The sequence below is a fragment of the Coptis chinensis genome, chromosome 1 (genome assembly GCF_015680905.1).
Source record: "Coptis chinensis isolate HL-2020 chromosome 1, ASM1568090v1, whole genome shotgun sequence".
In the NCBI taxonomy this organism is placed as follows: Eukaryota; Viridiplantae; Streptophyta; class Magnoliopsida; order Ranunculales; family Ranunculaceae; genus Coptis; species Coptis chinensis.
In genome coordinates this window covers 65,895,272-65,919,189 of record NC_141456.1, presented here as the reverse complement: position 1 = coordinate 65,919,189, position 23,918 = coordinate 65,895,272, and the positions used below count along the sequence as shown (strand labels likewise).

The window sequence follows — 23,918 nt, the reverse complement described above, 5'->3', positions numbered from 1 at the left end:
TGAACTACGTCTGACTTTATTCTAGTTCATCAGATAACTGGATACGTAGGCAGCTCATAACACCGACCTGAGTTCAATCAAACATCTTATACAAACCCTATTCTCCGAGATTGTAAGGTCATGACTAAAATATACCTCTACAGTCCACGAATCAACGATAATGACTAAATTAAAATTTGACTAGTTGTTATTATGATTTTCTTGAGAACGTTCCTTTGAAATACACTGGAAGTTCTCTTTCAGTATTCAACGTTTATATATCAGCTTATGTAGAACCCAACTGTTTAGCTCCTCTTTAGCCTTGAAGATTCAAGTTCAGCACCCAACTCAATCCTCTTGCCTATATAATTCTAGCTCAAAAGTGTGAACAAGCCTCCAAAAGTGAAAAACATATATACAAACTGATATAGCTCGAAAGTATGATATAGCGTGTAGGATCTTCACTTTAGTTATTTTGGTATGCATCCAGGCCTACGCTATTCATTAACATGAATTTTACTTTTACAGGCTAAGTAAATTTTCTTACGTTTACAGTTATGAGATTGACTACTTCATCAAAACTAGCAAGGTCATCTAACAAGCCGGGTAAGAAACTTCGTCAATTCGGCAACCTATTTATAAGCTATTGTCGTTTTCTCGTTTTGTCTTGTTTTGCTTTGTTTATTTTTTCTGTTTTGTTTTTTTTCTCCCAACCTCTACTTCATTTTCGATAAGAAACATACTTATATAAATTACTAAGACGAGCAGTACTGAAAATACAATCTCGGGGAGGCCCAGTACAACATTATTATGAAGTTTATTTTTTATTTTTTATTTTTTTATGGTTCATTCTTATTAAGCAATTGTGCTAAAAGATGGGGCTCCCGAACATTACATCCAGCAGTTCAAAGGAAACACATATCCTTGTACAATATCGTTTGATGAAGTAAAAGTAAAGTGAGAATTGTTGCAGTGTCCAATCTGACATGTATTGCGATTAGCTCTGTGACCTCCACGTCAATTGTTTGAATCTTCCTACATGCTACTTCTTATATCACACTGTTCTGATCTAAGTATACGGCTGCGGCTGCTCCTCAATCAGTGACCCTGTCATACGCGGCGTTGCAAACATTCCTAGAGTTGGGAGGAATAAAACTGCTTCATTTGTGTGCTAGTATATGGATTAGATTGTATAGAATCAGAGGAGTCATTCCCATGTGAGTAAGCAAGAGACAACTGGTTGGCCATTTTAGTATCAACATGAATAGTTGATTCTCTGGAAAGAATCCCTATATCAAACTTAACTTTATTCCTTTGATTCCACATTTCACGCAGCAAATGTGACGCAGTCCTGCCTTTATGATGAATGAAGAGATCGATACTTAGAAGTGCACCAATTCACAAAGTGATCAAGCCATTCCGAACACCCCATTGATTATCCTGCAGCCTTATACCAACTATTGAAGCACACCAAACACTTTACACCCACTCACATTTTAAAAGGAGAAGTTCACCTGTTACGAATGGTTCTGTACAGAAGGGGCATTGAAAATCACCTTGAAGATGTCTATGTTGCAGCAGTAACGCTGTAGGAAGACCCCCTACATAAAGCTTCCGAATGAATTGCTGACATTGTGCTGTAACTTTGAGCTTTCATATCTTCTTAAGAGTGCATCTACTTAAATTTGATATCTGAGTATCCCAGCTATCTTTAACCACAGAAAGATACACAGACTTGATGGAGAAATTGCCTCCTTTAATGCCCAATCAACACAACATATCGTGTACAGCACCTGGACGAACATGAATATATAAGATAGATGCATAACTTGAGTAGGAAACATGGCATGTAATTTACCCCAAGCCCATCTATCATCATGAAATAGATTCATAATCTTTAAATTTGAATAGAAAGATAAATCTGCAACGAAATCTTTAAGAAAAACTGGACGATCATTACGAGCAAACCATGGATCTTACACTGAAAATGTAGCCATATCATGAATTCTCCAGAAACTGAATTGAGTAACCAGTCTGCTCTTGCATAGACTTCTCCAATAATAGGGTATATAAGAAGGTAAAGAAGAATTCCAATGACCATTAGGCCACCACTTCCCTTAAGCAGCCTCGAAGGTCTGCACCCACAAGGAGTTTTGTTCTAAATTTAATTTCCATCAGTGCTTTGCGAGTAAAGCTCTGTTCATGTCGCATGATGTCCTGAACCCAAGACCACCAGTACATTTAGGCCTACAAAGCTTGTCCCAACTTTGAGTGTGAATAGGATTTCTGTCCACACCCTGCCCCTAGAAGTCTCTAAACTAGTAAACGTCCAATAAAATCTCATTACATAAACTAATAGGTTATGCGTAAGCAGACATAGCATAGATTGGGAGAGCTTGGGCAACTGATTCGACCATGACGGTTCATCCTGCCTGCAACAGCACTGATGGCTTCCAGCCTCTTACGTTGTTATGAACCCTATCCACCAGATAAGCAAACTAAACAAATCCTTTACTGCATATCCATAAAATGTCTGATTGAATAACTGACATTAGAAAAGCTAACTAGTTTGCTTAATAAAGCGAGGTTTCTGTTTATTCGCGAAATTATATTTCAACAGTGTCTAGCTCCTTCATAGTCTTTAATCCATTGGTAATTACATCTACCTCGTTTTGACGTACTCTTTGTTTCTTATCTCAGATTCCGTCGTTCAGTTATCACTCTTTTGTGCATGCTCTACTTGGCTGGACAGCCACCCGCACCTATCCTGTGTGACCTAAAATGATGGAGCACGATGACAACTCACAACCGATTGAGGAGTTCTTATATGAACTAACAAACGAGATACCACGGTCATTCTCGGAAGTGGAACTCAAGAGCCTTACATCAGATTTCAAAACAAAACTAGGTTTTGGTGGGTTTGGAGACGTCTACAAAGGAAAATCCTCTGACGGTGTCAAAATAGCTGTCAAGGTACTGAGAGAGCACAGAGGAAGTCATGAGAAAGCAATTCATGGCTGAAGTGAGCACCATGAGAAGAAATTCTCATCCAAACTTAATCAAACTATATGGGTTTTGCTTTGATACCAACATGAAAGCACTAGTTTTTGAATACATGAAACACGGATCACTAGATAAGATATTGTTTAAGAATCACCTTAATGTAGAGTGGGCGAAGCTGTATGAAATAACAATTGAGATAGCAAATGGGCTCTCATTTTTGCAAGAGCATTGTCGTCCGCGAATAGTTCACTATGACATCAAGCCGGATAATGTACTTATCGACTCAAATCTTTCCCTAGGATTATAGATTTTGGAATGGCTCGACATTCGAGTCAAGCTGAACAGTCAGGATTTAGAGGAACCAGTGGTTATGCTGCCCCAGAGGTTGGTAAGGGACGACAAGTTACTTACAAAAGTGATGCTTATAGTTTTGGAATGATGTTGTTTGAAATTTTAAGGAGAAAAAGGAATAAAGAGGGGCCAGGATGGTTTCCAGGAGAAGTTGGGGAAAAAGTTGAGAAAGACGAACTAGAAGAAATTCTTTTGGTATGCGGCATCGAGGAAAAAGATAAGGAAAAGGCAGAGAAATTATGCATAGTTGCATTAATGTGTACTCAGCAAAATCACCTAAAAAGACCTGATATGAGCAGTGTGGTGAAGATGCTACAGGGTGAAATACTGCTTCAGAAGCCACCCAATCCGTTTCCGTTTTATGACTCCTCACCTGAAAGCAGCTTGTTTGGCGATCTTAGACAAATCCCAAAATTCTCTCCTGCCTTTACTGAAGGGTACGTAAAATGAGAATGCATCAAATAAATTCTACATCCTATCTTTGTTTTTTATTTTATGTTGGACAGGCCAAATAATTAACCCTTTTATTTTCAGCCTGCCTGAGGAAAGCTCTCACGAGAGAGCAGAGGATTCAACCCATACCAATCAATCTGGTTCAAAACCATCTTCTAGTAACTCTCCCATTGATCCAAGAGGGGAGAGCGTTGAAATTGGTACTGGCAAGACCACTCCAGAACTTAACACGTCATGTGCAGAAGAGCCTATCCAACATAATAAACTTTCCGGATCTTCAAAACCGGAGAGTAAAAAAGCCAGAAAATCAGAATCGATGCTCGAATCATACAAAAAATTTCTTCCCGGAGAAGATGTCAATGCTCTCTTTTATAGAACTACCTGGGGTACCAAAAAACAGCTTGATGATTACAACCAGGTCCGTTCAATTTTAGAATCACATCAAATTGTGATAGAAGAGCGAGATATTGGTTGGAGTTGGAACGAGATAGATGTTCCTATACTGTTTGTGAAGGGAAAGTTGATAGGTGGAGCTGATGAAGTGATTAAGTTGGAAAAAGAGGGTACCTTGAGGATTTTGTTTGATGGGATTCCCAAGAAACGTGGAGCCAACTGAAAAAGAGCTCAGGACTTGTGTCAAAAGGAGCTGACCCAGAGAACACTCCAGGAAAGTTTCTGTATGAATTCCATTACTCCCAAGCATGGCCCAAAATATCGTCGAGATATCGGATATCTCGCCGATATATCTCGGTAAATTGGTACACCGATATCGATATTTCCGATATATATCCACCGAATACTGAACCCCTTTTTTTCCGAGATATATCGGAATTTCCGATATGAAAGTTTATATCGCCGATATAATCGATATTTCCAAGATAATCGATATATATCAGTTGATTTTTTGACCAATTGTTAATAACTTAATATTGAAATTTCCGAAATATCCGATATATCCGATATATATCGGCGAGATATCCGAGATATATCGGTGAGATATCTGATATTTTAGAAACTTTGGACGGGTCACCAAAAAATCCGAAATATCCGATATATCTCAGTTTTTTAGTACACCGATATATTAACCGATATCGAAATTTTGGGCCTTGCTCCCAAGGGGTTGTAAGTTGTAAGTTGTTGCCTTTGGCGTGCGACCCTCTTTTATAACACATCTATTATCTATATACTAAAACAGAGACCTTTAAAGGAGGATTTTCTCTCTCCTATGTGTCACTCTAATATGAGAGTTAGATTTTTCTCTATCCTATGTGGCACTATAATATGAAAGATAGTATTTTCTAATAGCCTACAATCCTACCTACATTGAACCTCTTTGGAGAGTTTGAGTGTATTTCTAATTCTTATATTTGGAGCTCTTTGGAGAGTTTGAGTGTATTTCTAATTCTTATATTTGGAGAGTTTGAATGTATTGTCAATTCTTATATATTTGATAAAATAAAATAAAAAAAATTGCTAAAAAATAGGTGATTTGTAGAATGTAATTTCATATTACGAATCAAACACTTTTATTGTTCTAATTTTTATATATTTGATCAAATAAAAAAATTGCTAAAAAATAAGTGATTTGTAGAAACTAATTCCATATTACAAATCATACAATTTTAGTGTCTATGAGGACTATGATAAAACACCGACTTATTTGAATATATCTTTAACGTAACAATTATACTAAAAAATAACATCACAAAATATATAATAGAAAATGAAAAAAAAAAAATAATAACGACAAAGCAATAATGACAAATATTTTAAAATATGTATAATATTGAATGAAACTAACGTAAAAAAACAATTAATGGGGAACCAAAACTGGATGCAAATGTATCGAACTAACCTCAAATAATATTTAACGGAAAATCGTAAACCGGATGCAAATACAAGCATTAAACTAATCTTAAAAATTAATTAATAGAAAATCGGAATATGGATACAACTACATTAAACTAACATCAAAGAATAATTAAAGAAAATCAAAACTTGGATGCAAATACATCAAACTAACATTAAAAATAATTGTCATAAAAATCGAAACCTGGATGCAAATACATTGAGCTAACCATCAAAGATTAAATTAACAGAAATCGAAATTGAATACAACTGCATTGAACTAACCTCAAAGAAAAATTAATTATAAATTAGAAACATAATGCAAATGCGTGGAACTAATCTTAAAAAATAATTAACGGGAAATCGGAAACTATATGCAAATACAACTTTATCAAATAATAAACGAGAAATCAGAAACTGGATGCAAATACATTAAATTAATCTCACAGAATAATTAACGAGAAATCAAAAACTGGATGCAAATGCATCGAACTGACCTTGAAGAACAATTAACAGGAAATTGGAAATTGGATGCAAATGTATTAAACTAACCAAAAAAATAATAATTAACGATAAATCAGAAACTGGATGCAACGGCATTGAATTGATCTCAAAAAATAAATAATGAGAATTGGAAATTGGATGCAACTGCATTAAACTAACCTCAAAATATAAATAACGGAAAATCATAAACTGGATGCAAATGCATTGAACTAACCTCAAAACATAGTTGGGTTATATGTTGTGGGAATGTCTCGATAAATATAGTTTTGTATTTAAAATGGTGTTTATCTTATCTCTTTTAAGATTCAAGTAGCTTCAATATATATGAACTTGGCTTTATTAGGCAATCTCACAAAAACATCAATCAAACTTCTATTATTAAACAACAAAATGAAGTTGAAGGATTTTATCAAATGCAAGTTTTTTTTTTAATGGAGAGTGAGGTTTTCACGTTATAAGAAATTTGGTTTAATGATAAATATAATATTAATATATAATAGTTCTGCATATTTGCAAATATTTTTCAGAATAATTAATATAACAACACCCGTTCGTAGATAATCTTTGAAGATCGATTCCATATAGTGAGTCATGCATAATTTAAAGAATAATTAACTGGAAATCGAAAACTGAATAATCTTCGATGATCCCACATAGTAAATTAAGCATAATTTACTTTTTATGTCATGTTTGCAATGACACTTCTGAGATGGATCGATAGAACTTGGTATTACACACCACATTAGATAATTATAAGGAAATCGAAAACTGGATTCAAATACATAACTGAGCTCAAAGAGTAATTAACGGGAAATTAGAAACTTTATACAAATTGCATTAAACTAACGACAGAGAATAATTAATGGGAAATTAGAAATTGGATGCAAATCTTTGAAAAATATTTAACGAAAAATCGGAAATAGTATGCAAATACATCAAACAAATCTCAAATAATAATTAATGGGAAACCAAAAACTTGATGCAAATGTATTGAACTTAACTCAAAAAATAATAAACAAAAATAAAAAAACTAAATGCAATCGCATTGAACTAACCTCATAGAATAATTGGTGGGAAATTGGAAACTAAATGCAAATGCATTGAAATAACCTCAAAAGAATAGTTAACGGAAATCGAAACCGGATATAATTGTATCGAACTAACCTCAAAGCATAAATAATCATAAACTAGATGCGGATGCATTGAACTAACCTTAAAAGAGTTATTAACGGAAATTGAAAAACCGGATCCAAATGCAATGAAGTAATCTCAAAGACTAATTAACGAAATATTGAAAAATGGATGAAACCGCGATCAACTAACCTTAATGAATAATTAATCGGAAATTATAAATTTGATGTAACTGCATTGAACTAACCTCAAAAATAATTAATGGGAAATCGAAAACTTGATGCAAATGCATTGAACTAATCTCAAAAACAATTAACATAAAATCGAATCGGATGCAACCGCATTGAACTAACCTCAAAGAATAATTAACGGAAAACCAAAAACTGGATGCAATTGCATTAAACTAAAATCAAAGATTAACTAATGGAAAATAAAAAATTGGATGCAAATGCATTGAAATAACCTCAAAAATAGTTAACTAGAAATCGAAGTCGGATGTAAGCGCATCGCGATCGACCTCAAAGCATAAATGTCCACTTTTTAGCCTTCTCCACATGAATAATTCACGGTAGTTAGGAACCCAAAACGAAAGTGAATTTATAAAAAACAGACCACTACATATATGTAAATTGTATAGAAATTGTAAACTATCGAACTAACCTAGAAAAACAATTAATAGGAAATCGGCCGGATCTGAGATATATTAAACTAACCTCAAAGAGTAATTAACGGAGATTGGAACATGGATGCAAATACAATGAACTAATCTCAAAGACTAATTAATCTAAACATCGAAAATGGATGCAACTGCTTGAATTAACCTTAATGAATAACTAATGGAAATCATAAAGTGAATACAATTGCACTTTGAACTAACCTCAAATAATAATTAATGAAAATTGGAAACTTGATGCAAATGCATTGAACTAGCCTTAAAGAATAATTAATGAAAAATTAGAAACCTGGATGCAACGTCTACATTAAACTAATCTCAAAGAATATATAATTAATGGAAAATCAAAAACTTGATGCAAATGCATTGAACTAATAACCCTAAAACATATTTGTATTATATGTAGAGAGAATAAATGTCTCGACAAATATAGTTTTGCATTTTAAATAGTATTTATTATAATTTTTTTATTGTGATTGGGAATGTCTTGCTATTCAAGCAGAACTCAATATTATTTTGGCCACATTGGACATTCTCACAAAACTTTAATCAAACTTATATTATTAAACCTAACAATAAAAAGAAGTCGATGAGTTTTATCAAGGTTTGTGCTTCCTTTTATAGAAAATGGTGCAAAAGAAATTTAAATGAGTAATTAATATAATTTTTATTTTTTTTTTCATAGTTATGCATAGTTGCTAATATTTTTTAGAATAATTTAATATAATGACACCCGTTCATAGGATACGTTCATGTGATAAATCTTTTCAAATGAGAGTAGTGTATTTTTTTGATGATATGAAAATAATCAATCTGTTTTAGTGATTTGTACACATTAGTACATAAAATTTGAATGGTGATGATTTACTGACTAAATCACCATAAATCTAATAAAACTATTATACAAGCTAGATTAAGTTTAAGATAATTCTATTTGAAAATTATGGATTAATATTCTAAACCATAAAGTGAAAAGGTTATCTCAATTTAATTCCTTAGTTTCCAACTACTTATACACCATAATCATTTTGCTTTCATTAACATATTTGGTTTATTTTTCATAAAAATATATTCTCGATTCAAAATTTGCCGCTAAATCACTATAAATCTAAGAAAACTATTATACAAGCTTTAGATCGAGTTTAAGATAATTATATTTAAAAATTACGGATTAATATCCTAAACCACAAAGTGAATATCTATCTCAATTTGATCCCTTAGTTTCCAAAGTACTTATGCACCATAATCGCTACTCATTAACGTATTTTTGATTTATTTTTAATAAAAATATATTCCGATTCGAAAATTTGTGTGAGACATTTTGTAAAAGCTTTTTCAAAGACACAAAATATTTAATAGATCCCGGGCGTATGCCCGGGTCCAAAATCTAGTTAACAACACTATATAGGGGCCGCGACCCTCTTTTATAACATTAGCTCAGGTATCCACAACAAAATAAGAAAAAGAAAAGGAAAGGAAAAGCTTACCTTATAAACAGTGCCAAAGCTCGCCGATTTGCAATTGAGAATTATCTACTAAGTACCTCACGTTTTGCATGCATGGTTACCAGTGAATTATCTACTGAAAGAGATGACCTAGGCCCATGAACTTGCCCGCCTAAATTCTAAAACATTCAAACGCTTTCGCACTATACCCGGAAATTGAAGAAGACCAAGCTATTGAACTTTGTATTAAAATCTCATTAAATAAAGTTTGCGCTTCGTTGAATAAACTCAATCTTGCATAACAAGAAATCAATGTATTCCAAGTGAACTCATCTCGGTTGGGCATTTTGTCACGCAGTCTACAAGCTTCATCGATAAGACCAGATTTTGAAAATCTGTTTCGGAGCTGGCTGATTTGGTGACATGTCGTTTTAGAGTAATTTAACTAACTTTCCCCTTCCTTTTCTTTTTTGGCAAATGATAAGGAGAGATAGATCTCTCCTGCAATTAGAGCGCACGAATCTCAATGCCAAATGAGTCAAATAAAATTCCACTCGTCTTCTTCCTTTCATTCACATTGTTTTTCCCTCTATGTATAAAACTCAAATCATCAATCAATGACGACAATGTTTTGTTAATTTACTTGATCCTAGCTTTAATAATCTTCACTGCTATACTAAAAGCTTTTGGAAGTGCAAGATAAAATTCATGTGTGGTAGAAAATTTGAACCTGTGCAAGTCTCCCACTTAGTTCATCTTGAAATGGGATAGTAGCAAACTCAAAATACATATAGAAATATAGAAATGGGGTGTTTACGGTTCAACAATAAAGGCAGTAATTTTGTTGTTTATCCAACACTGCCAAGTTGCGTGATTGATTTATGGGTCTTAATAACCTCAGTATTAACTTAATAAACGTTTAGCAGAGATGAGATTGTAATAACAAGAATAAAAGTTGGCAGAGAGGAGGCGAAGAAGACGAGGGCAAAAGTGTTATTTTGTTTTTATTTTTGTCCTTAAATTGTTTTGCTAGCTAGCCACGTCACAGCAAACAAAATGCAAGTTTTGTTTTTTTTTTGGGATAAGATTCGCCTATGATCTAACGGTTGACAATTTTGTGCGCTCCTTGCGAGGAGAGATCGAAACTACAAAGTTATCCCAACGGTTTTGTGCGCGCCTATGATCTAACGGTTGACAATTTTGTGCCTCATCAGGACTTTCTTTTTTTGTTCAAAACTAGAAATTGCTCGTTCGTCACTCTGCCATTAGCAAGTAAATAAGGCATTACTCCATTTACTTACAAAATGAATATGGTTCAATTTTATTTTTCAATTTACAAAATAAATGATTAGCCATACTTTTTTTGATATCTATCTATATCTTAATATTAAAACTCCCACAAAGTTATTTTTTGAGTTTCCTTAAAATTCTGTCACTAACCTAAATATGGATTTAAGAAACCAACTTAAAACAGGAATCTAACTCCTATTAAAATAGAAATTCCTTCTTTCGATTTGAAAGGAAAATCCTATAACTTCTAATTAAAACAAGAATATTTTTCCTATTAAAACGGAAATCACACTTTTAAATTAAGTCAACTTTTATAATATAATCTCTCTCCCAATTAAAAACGGGTTTTTTAAAGAACAATTAAAATGATTTGTTAGAAAATTCAACTAAGACTTACGATTTTTTAAAATTCCACGTCATCGCCTATTAAAATGGAAATTCTTTTCCCTATTGAAAAAGAAAAGTCTAGCAATTCTAAACTAAAACGAAAATCCTTCATACTAAAAGTAGAAACACAATTCTAAATTAGGTCAACTATTACAACGAGATCTCTCCCCAATTAAAAATGGATTTTTAAAGGACAATTAAAATAGTTTTGTTAAGAAATTGTATATGTTCTTGAGCAAAGTTTCAAAAGAGCCGGTGCGTATGCACGGGCCTACAAGCTAATCATAGTATATTTTATTTGTTCTTAATTTACCAGTGACAAATATATTTGATGTCAATAATATGTTGCGGTATTATCATCGCAATTCTTGAAAGGGGTATGGTGTTTGTTTCATGGCATATGACATATGGTTTTTCTTCAATGATGATTTTTCTTAATGTGATTTCAACTTCGATGAATAAAGTGACGGTTATTTTTATTTTTATTTTTTTTGTGAACTCGAAGTAAAATTAGTAAAACTTTGAATGCATGTACAACTCTACTTTTTTTTAAAAATTTATGTGAGATAATAAATTTGTGTTTTTGCAATTCGTTCTTTATTTTTTTTTTGTTAGAGATTGGATTTGTTTCCAAAACTAATTTCTATCGAAATTGGAGTCTAACATTTCTTATTAGTGAAAACTAATAGAAAGGAAAAGAAAAGTATGAGGTGGTCCACCTTTTCCATAAGTTTGGTGTGTTTGTTTGCCATGGAAAGGAAAATTGTAAAGTCCTGAATTATTATTACGGGTAAATTAGTAAAAGACACTTGAACCTTAGGGGCGATTACGTACTTGGCCAGTCGGATAGACGGTTAGCCGGACGTAACGTAAATTTATTTAACACCGACCGAGAAAACCAAGTTAGTTCAGGAAAACTTCTCGAAAAATTCTAAGGTTTCATATAACTGGCTACTTAGAATATTCGAAAATCGAAAAGAAGATAAATAATACGTGATAAAATAATTCGATACCGGGTAAATTCGTGTGCGCATAATTAAATACTTGCATAGTCAATAAGAGTCTTTTCAGAACCGGAAACTTTAAAACTGGACAAGTCATTCGAAAACTTAAAAATTAATTTCGGTATCGCGTGCGCAAACTTGGGCGTTGCACGCGAGAGCGGGGGATTCAAAACCTTGTTGGAGGCTAAATTACAAGGTAAGGGGTAAGACGATCATTTAGCAAAGGAATTAGAAATCGCACAAAACAAAAATCGCACCCAAAATTTTCTCCCAATTCGCCAATTTCAAAACCTAGGAGAGAGAAACCTCAAATTCACCCAAAATTCAGGGATTAAAACCTCAATTCGCACCTCCCCATCCTTAGTAACACTAAACTCTAGTGTGGGAGTTCAAATTTCCAGCATACCAAAGTGAAATCGCAGCGACAGGTGAGTTAAATTCTTCTCAAATCGATAGTTCAAACTTGATTTCGATGGAGTGGGTTGTATTGAGGAAAAATAATTGAAATGGGGTGGTTTTCATGTCGGCAGTAGCTCATTGGAGGGATATGGCGTAGCGAATTGGTGGAGAAGAAAGCTAAAGGAGCGATTTTTGCTGACTTGGTAAGAATTTTTGGTTATTCACTCTAATTTCGAGCAATTCATGTCGGTTTATAACTGCTTAAGATTTGATTGAGTAATGATCGAGGGATAAGGAACACCCACCGATTTTATTAATAGAATTAATGTGAATTGAGAGGTGTAGAATTCGTCATAGTTGGAATTTGGAATGGATAGGAGTGGTGTGGGCATAAGGTCCTACAGTGACTGTAAACGGACTACCGAGCCATATCAGAGTATCAATGCCAGAAATGGCTTGTAGCGCGGTTGACCGTAGTTATAGGAAAAGATACCTGAAACCAAATTCGTAGCGTCGAGATTTCTTCTCGACTTACGTTAGATAAAAAGTCCTCGTTTGTTCGATAAATTCTAATAACCTACGTGTATATGATGTTATAGGAGTCAAATAAGAGTGGATTCGGTTAAGCGGGCTCGATTCGATTAAGTGGGCTTAAGGAGAACGGAGCTTGCTAAGGTAGGAACCTACATACCAATATATAGCATGCTTATTTTCATGCATGATTTGATTTGATTTGATTTGTTTAAATTGGTAATAGATTGTTTGTGTATCAACCATGCATGTATATATATGATATTCATGTTTTGCATTGTAGTTTTCCTCGATATAAACTAAGTATATGGATAGCTTTTGTGTGAAAAGAAATGAGTTTGTGAAATCGGGATAGTTGGGATTGTTTTCTTTGTTAAAAGAGTAAAACTGGTTTTGGGAAGGGTTCTCGTCTCTTGTCACAGTAAGGAGACAGAGAGATGGATTTTGTAATGCGGGTAAGGATTACCCGGTTGTTTGTAACTAGGTGTGAGGTTCTGGATTGTTCCACAGATGGTTCGTTGTTATTTACGATGATTCGCCGTTTGGGAATCATCGGTTGTCATTTACTATGACTGGCCCGTTTGGGAGTCATAGGTTGTATTACTCGACTGTTGGAAATCCAGGAACTCGCACATACAGAACCAACAGTTTTAAAAGAAAAACTAAATATGTATATATAGTATTTGAAAATAACCGATAATACGAGTATATATATAGATATTACTATGCTTATCACGAGGGGATTTAGAAAAGGAATTGTGAATTCCTATAAAGAAGGAACTGTTGTCGCAATTCCAAATACGGTAGTTCGCTCTAGGATCCCAACTGTGGTGTACACCTTTCGAGGTGGTGGGCCATCTTTAAAGGGATGCATCACAGGATGGAGTCCGGGAATTCCCTTTCTACTTTTCTAGATAACCATGCTTGTACGTGTCACGCTGTATGGTGCTTAGCTTGTGTGAGGTTACATGTTACCTCGATGAGGTTTAGGCGCTTGCGAGGAGTGAGAGTTTAGTCCACTCGGATGTGTGTCGATCCTGAAAGCTGGTCGTCGAAACGGTTGACCACCGTAAGTTAGGTGACAGCCCGTATAGGGGTCGTGGTCATAGGGCCCACCTGAGCCCTAAAAACTTTGGGGATTTTGTGTGTACGAACACAACAACGGCATTTTAGCTCCCTGCCAGTAAAATCAGGAAAACAATGGTGCATGGTTCACACTGGAAAGTACTGAACCGAGATATGACTGTGACTGGGGCTGAGTACCAGTCGTACCCTCACCATTCTAATAGGATGCAGCGGCCACAATAGTTGTATGATGTTTGTGAAAACTATATTTTGAATATTAACCAAGCATGTCGAAATGATTTATACTAGTTAGTGATGTATTATATAGTCACGATATTTGGATATTATTATGGAAACCCTGCATGTTTGTAAATGTTTCCTATAAGTAGACTATTTATTGGTTATGTGCGTTTCTACTGGGCATAGTGGTTTGCTCATCCTACATTAACATTTCAGCCGAGCCAGTTGCGGAGGAGACATTCCCTAACCCTAGTGATGATGGTTATAGGGATTTGGGTGGATTTCCTTATGCTTGACGAGGGACAGGGTCAAGTATTTTGTGGTATAGGGTGAAATTAGTTCCTTTTGTTGTTTATAGAGAGTATTAGCTCCTTTTGGTTATATAGAGAGAGCTTCGCTCATTTTGATGTAATACTTGATGTAATTGATTAGCTGTTACACTTAAACATTTGGTGGATGTATATACTATTGTGTATAAGGTTGGTTGCATATATATGGTTGTTGGAAGGATGAATTATGCGATGTCCAGGTATTATGACAGGTTTTTGGGTATACGAAACGTCGATTAAACAAAGAAAACTCTGCCGAAATTTCGTTAGAATTGGGATGGTGTTGGCCTCGAGATTCACTCCTCGTCCTCGGGATGTGTGTTGGGTCTTGGAGCGTGACAAAAATAGTATTTCTCTTATGGAAACAAAACTATGGAATGGAAAGGTTTTTTGATTCCGAGGGTCAACGAAGAGAAAAATAAAAATATGAATAAACACATTTCATTTCCATTTTTTTTTTTTTTTCCTTTAGTATTTGCATAACAAACATGGTTTATTTCATCCATTGGTTTTCCTTTCTTTTCTCCATTTAATTTACTAAACATACAATACCAAAATTTAGTTTATATTCCATTCTATTCCAAAGTGACCATTCTATAGTTTTCCTTTCCTTTCATTTTCTTAACTAAGTGAGTAAACAAACGCGAAAAAAAAAGAAAACAAACGCCACCACTTAGCTTTTCTAAGATTAAATCCTAGCCACCACTTAGAACTAGTCCTATTATGTTATACTAACTAGAAATTGCCCGTGTCTTTGACACTATGCCATTTGACATCATGTTTTTTGTTATAACACTTTCAACGTCTCAGTCGTATTATTTTTAGCTTTTATTAAAGACACTATGCCATTTGACATCATGTTTTTTGTTATAACACTTTCAACGTCTCAGTCGTATTATTTTTAGCTTTTATTAGGTTTTTTAGGATGGTACGATTTTGTGGTTTTGTGGTATTTGTTTCCTAATTAAATTCCTAATTTGTAGAATAGCACGATTTTTATAACACCCCGTGTTTATTTCGTTTATTTTCATAATAATAATAATAATGGGAAAAAAAATATAAATAAAAATAGGATAAGTGAGTGGAAATAGGAGACGTGGGTATGGGATAAACTCTCTTCCCTGTTTCGGGGGGTTTTGTTTTAAACAGAAAGAAAAACGAATAGAGTTTTCTCACGGGGAGTTTTCTCGGGGAAAAAAACAAAGAGAGTTTTACACGAAAAATGGGAGTCCGACGTATTTTTTTCTGAGATCTAGCTGGTTGAGCTAAAAAGGTGAGTAGATATTTTTGTTTAACTCATGGATTTTCTTCGTTACTATTGTCTTTCTAAATTTTATAAACTTCCGTCATCTGGCTGGTTCTCGTGCCGTTTTATGCATGCTCTATAACTTGTCTCAAGATATATGTGTCTACGCGGTGTTTGAACAACAGAAAAATTGTGCGAAATCAATTTGTTTTGCACAATGATTGAACAAAGCGTGTTTATAATTATTCGGGTATTAACTCTAATCACATGATTACATCTTGTCGAAAATTGTTAGATTATAGTGATTGAGTTTTTCCACATTTTTTTTATATATTGTTTGGTGGTGAGAACCAACCCTTTTGGTTGGTTGAAGGGGTGGTCACTTGATATCGAAAGTGATGGGTAGAGGTTGGTGGTTTGTTTGGAGTTCTCGTGAAGCAAAACTTCGGACGGTGGTTAATGGCGTTAATGGAGGCGACCATAGAAATCGTATCTTGTTAAAGATTTTGAATCTTTAAATGTTATGATGTGGTGGTTATGGGTTAGGTTATGTTTGTTGGCTAATGTAGTGTGTGTGAGGGCTGCGAATGGTGGTGGTGGGAGCTTTGACCATTAATGGCGTCAATCACGAGTTTTCATCGTTATAAGGGAATTGAGATTTGTTAGTATAGATAGGTGGGGGTTTTTGAGGAACCAAACCCGCTGGGTTTGTTTTTACTGATGGGTGGCCGTGGTGGTGGCTGTGTGGTGGTCGGTGGTGGAGGAAGTTTGGTTTGAAGAAGGAGATGAAACAATTAAAAAACGATTTTGGGCTTGGGCCAAAATCGTGGGCTATTCTTTTTGGTTTTGGATTTTAAAATTTGACTTTTAGATTAGACTATGGGCCTTAGGATTTGGGCTTTTGGGTTTTGGAGTTTAGGCGGGTTGACCAGAGTTGACTTGTTGACTTTGACCGAGTTGACTTTGACTTTGACCGGGGTTGACTTTGACCATTGACCTGAAAATTTGACTTTTCATAAAATTATGATTCGGTCTAAGAGGATAAGTCTAGGACTATTAACGTTTGGCTTTAGGCTAAGACCTTTCTATATATAAGTGTATGCGTGTATTAACTAATATGTGATTGTGGCAAGATTTTATGATATACAACGTTATGACACTTAGACATTCATGAAATTAATAACGCGTAAAAAAAAAAAATACGTGAATCAAGATATTCTGTTGTTCTCTGAAATAATAATACATGAAATAAAGTTCAATAATGCGTAAATAAAATTACCCCTCTTTGAGAACTCTCCACGCCTAAAATTTCATAATTGAGTTTTATAAAAAGTGGGCATTTATTGAATGTGCCATAAATGGCCCGTTAGCGTTATATAGGGGTATTCATTGAATGTGCCATGAATGACCCGGGTATTCATTGAATGTGCCATGAATGACCAGATTGTTTAGACTGCCCTAGAGAGGAACTAAGGTATTCGCCTTGTTTAGTTGTATTCTTTGATTATCGCGAGTGTTTGGGTTACTTTTTTTGAATACATAGGATATCTACATACGTTATATGCAAGTTCTAACTTTCTTTTGCGGGAGGGTAGGACTTAATAACATTTTGTCTTAGGCCGTCCTACCCTTTATACAGTGAATATCGGTAAGTTTTAATTCGGTATTTAGATATTAAAACGAGATATTAGAATGAGTTAAGATAATAGAAGTTTTGCTTGGGAAGAACTATGCCGGGTTGAGATGAAAACCACTACATCTTCCAAGCCGAATGATTAGGTTATGATAGAGTTAAAGTGTTGTTTGGATAATTAAAGTATGATAATGTTTATATGTATTTAGTATACAGCAAATTCAATTTGTCAACCCATGTTTGCTTTGTTTTGGCTGGGTGTGTTCTTAGGAACATAGGTGGAAGGCAATGGAACCGCGTGTGATTGGGATTTTTAGTTTATATTTTTAGGTCTGTTCTTTTTGGAAGTATGTAATAGCGTAGTTTCATATTCATATGGAATGAGAATAAGATGTTGAGGACCTGTTATTCTTAGAATTTTATATTGATGATTTTTGAATGGAAAAGAGAATTTTGGAGATTTTTGTTGTTGAGTTGATCCTGTTGTGATGTGGGTTTTAGGGTTTGACATGTGTTGTATCCCCCCGTCATAGCCTGGGTTTTTAGACAATTGAACCAAGTGATGGTTGAGATATTTATATTTCAATTATTCATTTTTTTTAATTGTTTAGAAATTCGGGCTGTGACAATTTTGTTAAGTATACATCATTGGGCGGAGCCAGGAAATCGGTCAGGGTTAATTAGCCCAAAGTACAATGACAAATTACATTTTTTTTTCAGTTAAATTACCCTTGGGTTATTGTTTATCCCTACATCTTCAAACTCGAAAATTTCATGTATCATGTATGTTAGCTATTATGGGTAGTTAAGAGAAAATTAGTATTAAACTTAATGTGATTATAAAATAATTTGCTGGTCTAAGCCGCCATTTTCACCCTACAGAATTTGTGGATTCATGATTCCCAAACTTCCATGGCAAAATGGATCCCTCATAACCTTTAAAATCTCTGAATAGTCTTCAACTACTCCACTCTATAGCGTCACATATTGCACCCTTCACCAAATAACCGCTTTATTACACTTAATTCCATACAACATTAGATAAAATATATTTCTACATCGTCAAGATTGGAGAATATGAATAACATATGAATTTGCATACTCACGTGTTTACTTGTATGTCCACCTTTTTTTTTTTCAGTTTTTCTACGGCAACACACATTATGAACCGAATGGCAAACACAATGACGTGGCTAGGGAAACTCACGTGCCTTGATATAGTCTTTTTGTTTTTTGTTTTTTTGCTTTTTTTTTATCCTTATTTGTTTTGAGGTTTGCTTCCATGCACAGGCATTCCAATGCATTCCAATGTGCACTAATCTCAGCCCCACATCTAATTTTTGTTGGGAAATCCATGATCCAGTATAGACTTGTTAACCAGATAAACTGGTTTGGAAAAAAAAATATATATGAAATACCAAATTTACCCAAAAACTAATCCAACCTAATAACCATCGTGGAAATTGGAAAGTCAAATAAATACATCGCTATTTACTTCGGGCTGGTTCGAATAAAAAGGAAAACAGTTGGCCAAACTCTCATACTCTTTTTTCGGGTTCATCTCCACTAAACCGAAGTTCATCTCCATTATTTCCCTTTTTCACTATCTTCTAAGAGAAATCTTCTGCATTTCAAACTCGGATTGGGCATCTCTCAAATACTCCTTCAAGATCTTCAGGTTTGGATATGAGTATTTAGTAATTTAGGCTTAGTTTAAGAAATTTTTCTATGGATTGATTAGTGAATTAATATCTAGTTTCAAAATATCTCATTATTTACATATGGTGGTGCTTGATCTTCAATGGCAAACACAATTTTTACATGTATATTTTGGTTCAATGGTTTGCTTTTCTTGCTTGTTTATGACTTTCACACATATATCATGGCTTCCTCTATATAAATGCACTGATGCCATCGAATCCGCAATTAAATGTGCTAGGCGATAGTACTATCTACTAAGGCTAACAAAGATGATCGCTACTAGACTGATGTCTTGGCAATGCCCTAACCCTCGCTCATTGGCGACAAAAGCATGTTAGATAAGAAACACTTATTTTATTGATGAACTTGGCCTGTTCATAAATTTAAGTGTAGTAGTAGTTATCTTATTGCACTAAATTTGTTTGTAAACTCTTGAGATGTGCGATAGACAAATGGCGGATTGCAAAATTGAGTTAAAGTAGGTACAGATTATAATCTACAATATTTATGTGATTGTGCTAAAGTGTGTACAGAATAATGTGATCAAGTGAAAAGAGTTGAGAGATAATGAACCCCCGATGCTTCATGGCCAAAAATGCGAGGAAATAAATGAGCAAGTGGTGAGAAAAAAGAATTATTAGTTAGAAATGTGATTCGGCATAGGCATACACAGGAGGGGGAGGGTGGACCAGTTAAACAGTTAAAAGTGTACCAGTTAATTAAACTGATTTACTTTCATCCTGATATCACTGCTGGCATTGTTAGTCGATCCTATAATTTTAGTGGCACACATGACAGTATGACACATGCAAGAGCATAAACAATCCTTGAGACCAGAGAAACTAAATTGTCACTTTTTCTAGCATAAATGTAAAAAAAAATGATGTTGGAATAGTATTACCTCTTTTATAGTTCTGGAATGACATCTTGAAAGAACTATAGTACTATACAACGTAATAACGAGAGAAGTAGTGATAGTTTATAAATTATAAGTAGATTCCTGGCCTGGCCGGATTACCAATTATGAAGGTATTCTACTCCTTGAAAATTGAAATTGATCATATTTTCAATTCTAGGATTCAAGACATGTAAATATTGAGCTCCATAGGGGGAGTTTAATCACATATTGAACTTGCTTATCTTCTTATGTCACATAATAAGGAGAGTTTAATTTTACTGCTAGTTTCTTTTTACTTGTTTCCGTTGCTTAAATTATCGTTACGCATTACTCACCTTCACCTTTTGTCCCTTCATGACACAAAGGTGAATCTTTTAATTATTTATTTGTGAACCTAAAATGCTATTGTCTGTTTTATTTTTTTATTTTAAAATGAAATTTTAACTTCAAATTAATGTTGCTTCACGTGTATACTCTTTATTTGTTGTTTATTTTATTTTGCACTTATAGTGCAAGAAGTAATGAATGCATATTTATATTATTACCATATTATAGTGATCAAGTGATGGTGGATATCTCTAATGAAGACAGAGATTGGGCTACAAATATGTGTAATGACGCATGTCCGTATGAGGAAAGTGATTCTTCAGACACCGAAATAAATAGTGGAAAGTTCAACCAACGTGAGTTTGGAAGACGAAGATGAATCAGATGACCATAGTGTTAGTGAAATTGAAGGTTTTGAAGGACAGTCAAATGAAGCAGATGCAAGAAGTGAACAAACTAATGAGAATGATTTCGATCTATTCAGTGGTAAGTTGGGAGGGGAAGATCTAGATGAAAATACAATCATGTTTTCAATGTATTTTAAAACCAGCAACGAGGCATTTGAGTTCTACAACGAGTATGCCAAGGTTGTTGGGTTTAGTGTACGCAAGGGTGTTTATCGATTTCATAAAGATATCCCAGTTAAAAGAAATTTTGTGTGCTCGTGCCAAGGTGAGAGAGAGGTGAAATATTTGAATATGGAACACAAAAGGAAACAACGTGAGTTGTCTAGATGCAAGTGTCTTGCGATTTTTGAAGTGATTTTTGATATTAAATGCAATATGTGGGTTGTTAATAAGTTTGTTGCTGAACACACTCATCCACTTGTGCCTTATCCTAGTTCGATATTTGGTCGCTCACATAGAAAGATGGGCAGTGAAGATGCGGCTTTGGCAAAGAGTCTAATTGATGTGGGCATTAGACAATGTCAAGTGATGGATTTCCTTGTTTATAGGGCTGGCCAGTTTTGTAAAGTTGGTTACATAAGAAAGGATTTGTATAATTATATGACCAGGATGAGAAAAATTTATTATATGAATGGAGATGCTAGCACACTTGTTTCCTGCATGAAAAACAAGTCGAAGATTGATCCAGAATTTTACTACTCATACGAGTTGAATGAACTTAGCCAATTGGTCAGATTGTTCTGGGCAGATTCGACGTCTCGTGCAGATTAAATTTGTTTTTGTGATGTGTTATTGTTTGATTCAACATACCGGACAAATCAATACAAAATGCCAATTGCGTATTTGCCGGAGTGAACAATCATAGACAAACTATTGTATTTGGTTTTGCGCTATGACTAGTGAGTCGAGCGTTTTACATTTGAAGCTTAGAGCGTTTTCTTACAAACGATGGGCGGTAAGGCACCTAAGTCGGTCATAACAGATGGTGATCATGCAATTCGCAAGGCTATTAAAGCTACCTTACCTAGTGCTAGACATCGCTTTATGTGCTTGGCACGCTCTGAAAAATTGTATTGACAATGTCCGTGTCTCGGGTTTCAAAGGGACTTTTGTTCACTCATGTTTATGAAATGTTCGAAGAAGAGTTTGACCAAATGTGGGAACATTTGTTAGAAGCACACCAGTCCATGACCACGAGTGGGTGAAGAAGATATACAAAAAGAGGGATGAGGTGGGCGAGGCATATCTTCGAGTCGCATTCTTTGGTGGTTGTAGAACCAACCAACGTTGTGAAAGCATGAACTCTGTTATACGGCTTCATGTAAAGCCTGGTTTAAAAATGGTTGAGCTCTATGGAAAAATGGAGCTAGTACTTGAGAAGATCCGGCATCGTGAGCACGAAGAAGAAGTTATTACTCTGATAGCCAAGTCGGTAATTGTGACCCACCTGACTGAGTATGAAAATCAGGCGAACTCCATCTATACACGGGCGGCTTTTAATGTGTTTAAGATGCAATTGCAGCAAGAGGCATTGTACATTGTTGATTCAATGAAGGGTCATCAAGGTGACAATATTCGTTACTACACTTTGCATCGTCATTTGTATAGGCACTGCAAGTCTATTGTGGAATACACTGTTGTTGATAAAAAAGCAAAGTGTTCTTGTGGTCTATTTGAGTCATTTGGTTTTCCATGCCGACACATCATTTTCGTCTTAAAAAATGAAGACGTCACTGAAATACCCTCTAGTTGCATTTTATTGAGGTGGATGCGACATGTGAAAACGGTCATTCCCTCGGCATTTCCGCTTAATGTTCATAATGAAGCAACTTCTGCTATTTGTTATAGTGAGCTTATGGGGATTTGCAAGAATATTTGTTTGAAGGCCTCCAAAACTAAAGAAGCTAGTGAAGAGTTCAAAGATTTTCTACATTCTTATCTTATGTCAAAAGAGATCCCATCAACTGCTGAAGAAAATCCTCAAGTTCCCGTTGAGGAGCCATCAGATACTCACGGAGATGCGGCCCACTTAGAACTGATACGTGATCCACCCCAGGTAGCACCTAAGGGTCGACTAAAAAGACTTAAAGGACACAATGAGACAAGGAAGAAAAGTTGTGGCGAATGTGGTGTTGTTGGGCATACAAAACCCACGTGCCCAGAATTACATCGAGAAATTGGGGGTAACTAGTTATGTTCACCGCTTTAGTTTTTTCAATACAAGTATCTATATTATTGAAGAACTATAATTTTTAAACATGTTGCGTTGTTAGTACTTCTATTTTTTTAATAACTACAATACTATGTGTGTGTAATAGGGCCAAGTACAAACTCAAAACGTGTGAGAAAATGTGCTCGATCAGCCGATTTGAGCGAAGAAGAGGAGATACATTATACGAGTGGTAGGTACTGCCATTTGCTCAATTTTCGTTTCCAAAGCTCAATATGATTCTCAATTTTTGTTCTAATATAGGTGTGTGTGGTTTTGTTGCTATGGAGAATTCTGATAAAAATAAAGGAAGATCTCGAATCAGCAAGTGTGGAAATTGCAATGAAACAAGGCATATGAAGACTACGTGTACATGGCCTAAACCTCAATCACAAAGTAGGTACTACATATTGAGTAGTTATATTTGGAAGGTTACAATATCCTGAACTATGTATATACTTATTTAATATTAGTATTTTCAAAATCTTAGTATTTAATTATTGAATTTATTGCTTGAATTCTTTTCAAACAACTTCTTCTTCTAAGGTTCCAACAACTCCTCCACCTTCTCAGGTAATTACATTTATCTTATAGGATATATTTTCCCACCAATCGACCATATTTTACTAAAACGAATGTAAACTTCGAGAAGGCATTAACTGTGTTGTATTAGTTTTTGCGGGGGTGGTCAATTAGTGAGATTAGATCTTTGTTGGGAAGGTTTTGCGGTGATCGGTAGTGGATATTAGCTGCTTTGAGCCTCATGACCGTAAGTTGATCGAGTTGTTTGTCAAAGTTGGCGCCCAGCTAATATGCCTTGTATTGAGTTAGTGGGACGTAAGAAAGTGAATCATCGGTCCTACCC

The 23,918-nt window shown here is 34.8% G+C and overlaps 3 protein-coding genes and 1 long non-coding RNA gene across 4 annotated transcripts; 3 read left to right on the top strand and 1 right to left on the bottom strand.

The window, feature by feature from the left end:
• Window positions 1-795: 795 nt before the first annotated feature.
• LOC147524993 (uncharacterized) lies at window positions 796-2,099 on the bottom strand. Its single transcript, XR_015220977.1, has 2 exons — window positions 1,960-2,099; window positions 796-1,772 (listed from the first exon to the last, which is right to left on the bottom strand). It is a non-coding gene; the product is annotated as an uncharacterized LOC147524993 (long non-coding RNA).
• Window positions 2,100-3,297: 1,198 nt separating this feature from the next.
• On the top strand, window positions 3,298-4,691 carry LOC147524992 (uncharacterized). The gene is made up of 2 exons (XM_086604986.1): window positions 3,298-3,770; window positions 3,868-4,691. Exons 1-2 carry the CDS (start codon window positions 3,298-3,300, stop codon window positions 4,400-4,402), a joined length of 1,008 nt encoding a protein of 335 aa, XP_086461112.1. The 3' UTR covers window positions 4,403-4,691.
• Window positions 4,692-20,675: 15,984 nt separating this feature from the next.
• On the top strand, window positions 20,676-21,615 carry LOC147524991 (protein FAR1-RELATED SEQUENCE 5-like). The gene is made up of 2 exons (XM_086577641.1): window positions 20,676-20,793; window positions 20,849-21,615. The coding sequence occupies exons 1-2, from the start codon at window positions 20,676-20,678 to the stop codon at window positions 21,613-21,615; spliced, it is 885 nt and encodes a 294-aa protein (XP_086433767.1).
• Window positions 21,616-21,792: 177 nt separating this feature from the next.
• LOC147524990 (protein FAR1-RELATED SEQUENCE 7-like) lies at window positions 21,793-22,562 on the top strand. The gene is made up of 3 exons (XM_086577632.1): window positions 21,793-21,914; window positions 22,018-22,409; window positions 22,453-22,562. The coding sequence occupies exons 1-3, from the start codon at window positions 21,793-21,795 to the stop codon at window positions 22,560-22,562; spliced, it is 624 nt and encodes a 207-aa protein (XP_086433758.1).
• The last annotated feature ends 1,356 nt before the right edge of the window (window positions 22,563-23,918 follow it).